Raw genomic sequence first — 10,250 nt, 5'->3', positions numbered from 1 at the left:
GTGCCTCTGTCCCAGGGCCGTGGCTGCAGCGTGTGTGCCTGTGTCCCAGGGCCGTGGCTGCAGCGTGTGTGCCTCTGTCCCAGGGCCGCAGCTGCAGGGCGTATGCCTCTGTCTCCCACAGGCACTGAGCAACAGTGTGTACAAGGGCGCGTCGCCCTACGGCTCCCTCAACAACATTGCCGATGGCCTCAGCTCCCTCACCGAGCACTTCTCAGACCTGACCCTCACCTCCGAGGCCCGCAAGCCCAGCAAGCGGCCCCCACCCAACTACCTGTGCCACCTGTGCTTCAACAAAGGACACTACATCAAGGACTGCCCCCAGGTAAGGCAGCCCTGGCCCAGGGGATGCTCTTGGGCTCCCCTACTGACCTGCGGACAGGCTCCTGTGGGTGGGGCAGGCAAAGCGGTGTCCCCAGGGCCCCTTCCACCAATGAGGGGCCCCGTGGCCCTCTGGCCTCTACCCTTTTGTCCCCACTGGGATTTCTGAGGCAAGGCTGGCTGCTGTGGTCAGGACAGAGGCCCATCTTCGGCCCACGCTGGTTGGTCAGCAATCAGGGTGGGGGATTTTTGGACCCAAACTGGGCCCCCAAAGGAGGTTCTGTGCCTTCAGGTCTCCACCAGTCGTTTTTGCTAGGTAGGGCCTGTTCTAAGGGGGCAGCCTCCTCACAGCTCCCTGGAGGCCCCATCTCATCACATTCACGGGGAAGGAATGCAGGCTCTGGGCCAGGAATCCAGATGTGCACCCCCTCCCCCGGACCCCACCTCTGCCTCCTCAGCCTGTGGGGGAAGAGGGGAGGGACCCTGCCCGGCACTCTGTGCTCCCAGGATAGGTCTGGGCGAAGGCTTCAGGCACTGCAGGGCGGAGCATCTCTTTCTTGGAGTGAGAAGGGGTGGGCAGATCCAGGCCCCCACCTGACCCGATGCTTCAGTGTGACAGAGTGGGCCTACCGCGCCAGCCCACCCACAGGATGGTCCCTGACCCTGATGGACATGGTTTAGGGATCCTGGGAAGAGAGGGTAGCAGTCATTTTAAATACAGCATGAGATTATCAGTGATTTTTTTTCCTATTAGTTTTTCCTATTTTCCAACTTTTGTTAATAATGTGGCATTACTTTTACTTTACATTTGTAATGGAAATGGAATCCTGGAAACTCTGGAAATGCATGTAGTGTTCCCCTCCAGATGTTGGAAACCGATGCGTGGTTGGGTGGGGCTGGGTCGCTGCAGGACCAGTGGGAGGCCAAGATGTGCTTGTCATTCATTACATTCCCAAACTCTGCTCAGAAACGGCCACACCACGCTTCAGGTCCTTGCCGCTTAGAGTACAGCCCTGGCAGACATGCATCAGTGCCTTCAGGGAGCTATTACAAATGCAGGCTCTCAGGCCCACCCAAAGCAGCAACTTAGCAAGGTCCCCAGGTGATCCGTGTGCCCCCATCACAGACTCCGCATACATAGTGGGAGCTGACCCACTGACGACTTTCCTGCAGACCCCACATCCCCAGTGGGTCCTGACCTCCCCCTCCATATACACAGTAAGCAGGAGGCCATTGGCACGAGTGGCTCCCAGCAGAGAGTGAGCACCCTCTGTCCCCCTGGGGTTCTCTGGATAGAATGAGGGGCAAACAGGCGACTGAGGATCTGGTTGGTCCTTAAGCCGTGCTCATGGCCTGTGCAGTCCATAGCCTGTTGCACTTTGTCCAGCTGAGCCCCAGCACAGCGGCCCCCAGCTCACGTGCACACAGCCATCCACAACAACCCTCCCCCATCCCCTGCCTACAGCCTGGGAAGTGGGCAGAGCCAGACTGAGCTCTATTGAGGAGGCAGGCACTGTACTGAGTACTCTCCAAGCAGTATTTCATTTAATGAAACTGCTCTATGTGTTAAGTGCTCTATTTGCCTTGTTTTCCATGGTGAAACAGATGCTTCGAGGAAGGAAGGGACTCAGACAGGATTATTGAGCTATCAGTGGAAGAGCTGGGATTTTAATCCAGGCAGGCAGGTGACACTCAGACATCAACAGGGGCTCTGGGGCTCCAAGGAGGTACACTCACTCTGGGCTGGCAGCCTGGGAATGCCTCCAGGAGAAGGGCTTTGGAGAAGGGTGGCAGGGCCTCCCCCAGGGTGACCAATATCCAAAGGCAATGGATGTGAGCCAGAGGCCCGGGGATGGCAGAGGTTGTGTGTGTGTGTGTGTGTGTGTGTATGTATGAGTGTATGTACACATGCATGCGCCATCCTTTCTCCTGACAGCCAGAGCTCTTCTAAGTGCTGGGGCAGAGGGTCCCTGGCATCTTCCAGCACAGCACTAACATGGGATCTTCCTTCATAGAGATCATCATCTCCTATCGGACTCTTAACTCTATGGCAGAAGGAGGAGCAGCGGCCTCATTGTACAGTCTTGGGGAGGTGGAGAGGGCAGAACGAGATCCCCAGTCTCAGAATCTCCATATTCTTTGCCTCCTTGACCTCCATGTCACTCCAAGCTAAGACCCACATGATCGATGGGGCCTCAGTTTCTCACTGGAGCTGATTGAGGCCTTCTCCTGGCTTCATCCCAAACTTGATTCTGTTCCACACTCCTGAAGGCCCAGGCACCTTCCTCCTCCCTTAATGAGTGGTGGGAGGACAGATAGAAGCTCGCAGCATCAGTTTTATCACCTGTCCCATGAGGCTAAGGAGAGCACCGACACCCAGGGTATTGTGAGGACACAGTGAAACTATGCATGGAAGGTGCTTAGCACAGTCCCTGGCACACAGGAAGTGCTTAGTAAATGTTGGCTATCATTTTCTTCTCCTTTGGGTCACTATGAAGAGTGCACCCACCTGGCAAGGCACTAGGTATTTGGGCAGGCTGAAACCTGATTGGATGCTGTCTACCCCTCACCTGGCCATGGCTCCAGGGGCAGGTGCTGGGCTGGATTCATCTCCGTGCTCCTCACCATCTGACCACGCCGGCTAAAGGAACCTCACACACAGCAGTGCTCAGTGAAAGGCTCCCTGAAGGGAGGAACGGGTTGACAGGGCTTTTGTAAACCTCAGAAGGAAACCTGTGTCACAAATGAAATAGTGTGTTAGAACCTAACTTCCATAATATTTAAAAGTAGAATGATTTTCTTGGGAACAGCTTTATGAGATATAATTCACTTACCATATAATTCCCATTTGAAGTGTACAATTCAGTGATTTTCGTATATGCCCAGAGTTGTGCAGCTGTCACCTCAATCAGAGAATATTGTAATATTGTCATCATCTCGGAAAGGAATTTCATATTCCTTAGGTATCACCTCTTTTTTTTATTTTTTGAGACAGAGTCTGGCTCTGTTGCCCAGGCTGGAGTGCAGTGGCATCATCTCGGCTCACTGCAACCTCCACCTCCTAGGCTCAAGTGATTCTCGTGCCTCAGCCTCCCAAGTAGCTGGGAATCCAGGCCCTGCCACCATGATCGGCTAATTTTTCTGTTTTTAGTGGAGACAGGGTTTCACCATGTTGGCCAGGCTGGTCTCAAACTCCTGGTCTCAAGTGATCCACCTGCCTCAGCCTCCCAAAGAGCTGGGATTGCAGGTGTGAGCCCCCTCGCCTGGCCCAGGTATCACCTCTTGATCATCTATCCCCTCGCATCCATAACTACTCATCTATTTCTCTCTCTGTAACTCTGTCTATTCTGGACATTTCATGTAACTGGAATCACGTAATGTGTGGTCTTTTATGACTGGCTTCTTTCACTTAGCATAATATTTTCATGGTTCATCCACGTTATAGCGTGTCAGGAAGCGTTCCTTCCTGTTATTTTCTGGAAGAGTTTGTAAAGAATGAGCACTAATTCTTTTTCAGATGTTTGATAGAATTCACCTGTGATGCCATCTGAGCACGGCCTTCTTTTGCGGGTAGATTTTTGATGATTGCTGTGAGTTCTTTACTCATTATAGACCTATTCTGATTTTTTTTTTAATTTCTTTTTTGACTCAGTTACTATAGTTTGCATCTTCCTGGGCATTTGTCCATTTTACCTAATTTGTCTAATTTGTTGGCGTACAGTTGTCCGTAGTATTCCCTTATAATCCTTTTTATTTCTGTAAGGTCGTTAATAATGTTCTTTCTTTCATTTCCGATTCTTGGAATTTGAGTCCTCTCTTTTTTCTTGTTCAATCTAGCTAAAGTTTTGTCAATTATTTTGGACTTTTCAAAGAACAAACTTTTGGTTTAGTTTTCTCTATTTTTTTCTATTATTTATCTCATTAACTTCCACTTTAATCTTTATTTTTAAATTATATTTAAAATACATATGACATAAAATTTACCATCTTAACCATTTTTAGTTTACGGTTCAGTGGCATTGAATACATTCACATTGTTGTATGACCATCACCACCTTCCAGCCACAGAACTCTTTTTATCTTGCAAAACTGAAATTTATCTCGAAATTTATCTTGCAGAACTGAAATACTGTGCCTATTACATAATAATTCTCCCTCCCTGCCCCCAGCAACCACCATTCTACTTTCTGTCTCTATGAATTTGACTACTCTAAGTACCTCGTGTAAGTGGGATCACATGGCGTTTTTCCTTTTGTGACTGGCTTAGTTCACTTAGCATAATTTCCTCAAGTTTCATCCACATTGTAGCATGTACCCGTTTCATTCCTTTTTAAGATGGAGTAATACTCCATTGTATGTATATACCACATTTTTAAATCAGTTCACCCATCAATGGACAACTGGATTGCTTCCACCTTTTGGCTATTGTAAATATTGCTGCTGTGATCGAGGGTTTATAAGTATCTTTGCTTGCCTTCAATTCTCCACTCCAATATTTATTATTTCCTTCCGTCAGCTTACTTTAGATTTAGTTTGCTCTTCTTTTTCTAGTTTCTTAAGGTGGAAAGTTAAGTTACTGATTTTACATCCTTCTTTTCTTTTCTTTTCCTTCCTTCCTTCCTTCCTTTTTTCCTTCCTTCCTTCCTTCCATCCTTCCTCTTTTTATGGAGACAGGATCCCACTCTGTCACTGAGACTGGAGTGCAGTGGTGTGATCATAACTCATTGCAGACTCAAACTCCTGGGCTCAAGTAATCCTCCCATCTCAACCTCTGAAAGAGCTGGGATTACAGGCATGATCCATTGTGCCTGGCCCCTTCTTTTCTTAATGTAGATGATTATAGCTATGAATTTTCCTCTGAGCCCCATCCCACAAGTTTTGGTATATTGTGTCCTATTTTCATTTATCACAGGGCATTTTTTTTTTTTAATTTCCCTTCTGATTTTCTGATTTCCTCTTTGACTCAGTGGTTATTTAGGAGTGTGTTGTTTAATAGCCACATATTTGTGTGTTTCCCAAACATCTTTTAATGATTTCTAACCTTATTCCATTGTGGTCATAGAACATATTTTATATTATATTAACCCTCCTAAATGTATTGTGGATTGTTTCAGAACAAAGCATTATGAGTTATTCTGGAGAATGTTTTGTGTGCACTTGAGAGAAATGTATTCTGCTGTTGTTTGGTGGAGTGTTTTATAGATGTCTGTCAGGTCTAGTTGGTTCATAGTGATGTCTGTGTCTTCTACTGCTTTGTCGATATTCTGCCTGGTTCTTTTATTATTATTTTAAGTGGGGATATTTAAGTCTCCAGAAATTATTGTTTATCTATTTCTTTCTTCAATTCTGTCAGTTTTTGCTTCATGCATTTGAGTGTTCTAGTATGAGGTGCACCTTTGTTTATAGTTGTATCTTCTTGATGGATTAATCATTTTATCCTTATAAAATGTCCTTTTTTATCTCTAGTAACTGTTTTTTTTTTGTTTTAAAGTATATTTTGTCTGATACTAGTATACCTAGCTTTCTAATAGTTGCAGATTACATGACAGATATTTTCCCATCCTTTTAGTTTCAATCTATTTGTATATTTGAATTTAAAGTGCATCTCCTGTAGATAGCATATAGTTAATCTTGTTTTTTGTTGTCTAATCTGAAAATCCTTGCCTTTTGATTGGATTGTTTGATCCACTCACATTTAATGCTCTTTTTGACATAGATTTTGGTCTGTCATTTTACTGCCATTTGCTTTCTGAATTACTCATGTCTTTTTTAATTTCTCTATTCCTTCTAAAGAATAACCAAATAAATTGCTTTCTTTTGCATTAATTTTCTAACTAACATTTTAATTTCTTTAATGTTTTTTTTTAACTATATTTTGTGAGTTATTTTCTTAGGGTTGCTCTAGGGATTATCTTATAGCTGTGTCTTACCAGAATGCCTCAGATTTATAACTTGATTCCTGTGAGATATAGAAATGTTACTCCTATATAGCTCTATTCGCTCCTTGTTTTGGCTTTCAGCAGTTTTACTATACTGTGTCTGTGGATCTCTTTATGTTTATCCTGCTTAAAGTATGTTGAAGTGCTTGTATGTATTGTTTAAATTTTTTCATCAGATCTGGGAAGTTTTCAGCCATGATTTCTTCAAATATTCTTTCTGCTCATTTATCTCCTCTCCTTCTGTGAGATGATTTTTAAGTGATCTAAATGCCTTAAAAACCTTTAATGGTCTAACTGGGAGTAAAATGTGCAGAACACTAGGCCAACCCTGCCTAGGTCCTGAAGCTGCCCATGGAGCCCCAGGGGTCTGAGGAGGGCAACAGTGAAAGCGAGCTTAAAGCATTCACTGCCATGGGAGCCAGGGGTTGGTCACTTATTAGTTGGTCCTTTCTCACCTTAAGAGTAGGACAAAGGTGTCCAGAGCTCAGCTCATCAGACTGATGGGGCCTCTCACATATCCCCACGGCAGTGGGAGGGGGATTGGGCCCTGGCAGGAAGACTGGGAACCCCCAAAACAGAGGGAGAAGGTGCTAGAAGCCAATTCTGAATATCAGCAAAGGGCAGTCCTTCCTTGTGGAGTGAGGCTGTGCCTAGGCCGTGGGCCACCTCCAGCCAATGTCAGCACTGAAACAAAAAGGATTAGGACTCAAGAGTGTCTATCATTTGCTTCTTGAAAAAACAGCTGCTGTTGTCCCTATGCAGTGTACCAGTCATCTAGCCCAAAGGTAATAATATTATACACTATGCAATAGTAGTAGCCTCTAAGCACTGAGTTTACCACTGGGTTTAGCATGTTCTATGTATTAGCTCATTTAATGCTGTCAAAAACTGCCGGGCGTGGTGGCTGAAGCCTGTAATCCCAGCGCTTTGGGAGGCCGAGACGGGTGGATCAGGAGGTCAGGAGATCGAGACCATCCTTGCTAACACAGTGAAACCCCGTCTCTACTGAAAAATACAAAAAACTAGCCGGGCGAGGTGGCGGGCACCTGTAGTCCCAGCTACTCGGGAGGCTGAGGCAGGAGAATGGCGTGAACTCGGGAGGCGGAGCTTGCAGTGAGCTGAGATCCGGCCACTGTACTCCTGCCTGGGCGACAGAGCGAGACTCTGTCTAAAAAAAAAAAAAATTATCTCAGTAGGTACTATAGTGATCTTCAATTGCCAGATGATAAAACTGAGACTCAGAGAAGTTGAGTGACTTGCCCAACACCACACAACTAGTGAATATCAAAGCTGGGACTGGAACTCAGGTGCTCCTGATTCCAGAGCGCATGCTTTTTCAGTATCATCCTGCATCACCCTTGGCATCCAGACTTTGATCTCCACTATCATTCCCAGAAAAATCAGGGTTCTTTAAAAAGATAGATGACTGGAAGTAGAGAGGGACAAGGACAACGTAGGCAGAGGCCATCCTAGGCCTGGTCTGGCCAAGTTGGCGTGCCTGGTAGTTTCAGCACCCTGCCTCAGGGTGTCTGCTGCCCCAGTGTAGTCAGGCAGATCAGGAGTGGGTTGGGATTACCAGCTCTGGTGGCAACAGAAAGCCCACTGACTGCAGGGAGGCACGGTTGGTATCTCCTGGGCCTGCCTGCAGGGTCGCCTGGTATCTCGTTTTGGCCTCTGCACACTAACGGGTCAGGACTGAGGGCCTGAGCAGCAATGTGTTGCTCTGAGCCAGCTGCACTTGCCTCTAGGGATCTGTGGTGGGGGTCTGGCGCAGTGCCACATTTGTGCCCAGGACACACAGTCTGTCCAGGACAGAGCAGGACTCAGGACATGTTCCCATCGCCCAACCATTCCTGAGAGCTTCTTGTGCACCAGGCCTGTGCTAGATAAGGCCCTTCCCCTGTCCTCAGTGGGACAGATAGAAAAAGTGTTGGCCACTCTGGGGGAGCAGGGCTGGGGTGAGTTTTGCTTTGCAGGCCCGGCTCAGCCTGGAGCTTCGTGGGAGGCCTCAGAGAGGAGGAGCTTGGATTTGGAGTGGGGAAGGCTTTCAAGCGAGCGTGTAAATAACAGGAATATGCTTTCCGGGCACTGTGAGCCCTGGGCCACAGCAGGCGCTCCTGGGGGAGGAGTGGGGGTGTGGCTGGAACAGGTGATGAAGGGCTTGTGTGCCAGGCCGCACAAACTTGGACTTTATCTGGAGGCCAGGGAGAAGGGTTTTAGGTGACATGCTCAGATTGGCATTTTGAAAGATCCTGCTAGTGGCAGGTTGGAGGCTGGGCTGAAGGAGGCAAGAATGCTAAGGAAGCCAGGCCCTGAGCATGGATAGGGCTGATAAGACTGGACACAAGACAGTGGTGAGCAGAGGCTGAAGGGAAGGGAATGGATTCTGGGCTGTGGTGCTCAGTGAGAGGGAGAGGGAGCAGGCAGCAAGGAGGGCTACCAGATCTTTAGGGTGGCTGCCTGGGCAAATGAGATTCCAACTGGGATACAAGTACACATGCACGAACAGGTAGGCTTGCCTTCATTTACCCGTTCTGTGGTTATTTATTGAATATCTACTGTGTGTCAGACGCATAGTAAGCACTAGAGGACACCACAATGAGCAAAACAGGAAAGGCTCCTTCTGTCCAGGAGCTTGTGTTTCAGCTGGTGAAGTCAGGCAGTAAGCACACATCAGTGGGAACACAGGGAACTGTCAGATCCGGTGAAGAATACAGAAGGGTGCTTTCAGAGCGTGCACCGGGCTGCCTTCTCCAGGAGTAGCAGGACTTAGTAGTTAGTAGCATGCATGCCTAGGCCCATGATACTTTTAGGGTCCACAAATATGCTTCTTTTTCTTTTTCTTTTCTTTTTTTTTTTTTTTTTTTTTTTTTTTTTTGAGATGGAGTCTCGCTCTGTCGCCCAGGCTGGAGTGCAATGGTGCGATCTCGGCTCACTGCAACCTCCACCTTTTGGGTTCAAGCGATTCTCCTGCCTCAGCCTCCCGAGTAGCTGGGATTACAGGTGCCCGCCACCATGCCCGGCTGATTTTTGTATTTTTAGTAGAGACGGGGTTTCACCATGTTGGCCAGGCTGGTTTCAAACTCCTAACCTCAAGTGATCCGCCTGCCTTGGCCTCCCAAAATGCTGGAATTACAGGCGTGAGCAACTGCACCCAGCCACAGATATGTTTCTATTTGTATTTATTTTATAACCAGAAGAGAAAATTAGTATAATAATGAATATATAATTATGAACTCAGCCTGGAGATTTGTGTTTACACCAACGCAGTCAGAAAATATATGTGTGTGTGTGTGTGTGTGTATGTGTGTGTGTATATATATATATATGTTTTTGTTTTTGTTTTTTTAGATGGAGTCTCACTCTGTCACCCAGGCTGGAGTCCAGTGGTGCCATTTCAGCTCACTGCAACCTCCGCCTCCCAGGTTCAAGCGATTCTCCTCCCTCAGCCTCTCGACTAGCTGGGATTACAGGCACCTGCCAGTACACTTGGCTAATTTTTGAATTTTTAGTAGAGACAGGGTTTCACCATGTTGGCCAGGCTGGTCTCAAACTCCTGACCTCAAGTGATCTGCCTGCCTCAGCCTCCCAAAGTGCTGAGATTACAGTCATGAGCTTCCATGCCTGGCCAGAAAATAAAATTTTTAATAAGGTTTTATGCAAAAATGGGCCACAAAGGCAAAAGTGCCCAGGGTCCACAGAAGTCATAATGAAGCCCTGAAGGGTGTCTGGGGCAGCTTTCGATTGGGTGGCCACTGTGGGTCTCTTCTATGATAGGACATGAAAATTCCACGTACTGCCACTCCACTAAAGCTCAGGCAGTGTGAGGTCCACATGCCCACAGTAAAGATCCTGATGTTGACATGGGTGATATCTCGTTGAGGTCAAAGGATACAGCCTTGAATTTTTAACCCAAAGACCAGAGTTCAAATTCCAACTCTGCCATTTAGCTGCTGTGCAACCTTGGGCAAGCTGCTCACCTCTCTGGCCACC

At 47.2% G+C, this 10,250-nt stretch overlaps 1 protein-coding gene across 2 annotated transcripts in view; it reads left to right on the top strand.

Moving 5' to 3' along the window:
- Nucleotides 1–10,250, top strand: part of ZCCHC24 (zinc finger, CCHC domain containing 24) — a 63,565-nt gene that overhangs the window by 12,043 nt on the left and 41,272 nt on the right. For both annotated transcript variants that reach the window (XM_011974889.1, XM_011974890.1), the window contains exon 2: nt 122–322. In XM_011974889.1, coding sequence (XP_011830279.1) covers nt 122–322 — 201 coding nt within the window. The remainder of the gene's footprint in view (nt 1–121; nt 323–10,250) is intronic.

Source organism: Mandrillus leucophaeus, unplaced genomic scaffold (assembly GCF_000951045.1).
Source record: "Mandrillus leucophaeus isolate KB7577 unplaced genomic scaffold, Mleu.le_1.0 Scaffold15, whole genome shotgun sequence".
Lineage (NCBI taxonomy): Eukaryota > Metazoa > Chordata > Mammalia > Primates > Cercopithecidae > Mandrillus > Mandrillus leucophaeus.
Note: the sequence above shows the minus strand (reverse complement) of the source record. Positions and strands in the feature narration are given on the sequence as shown.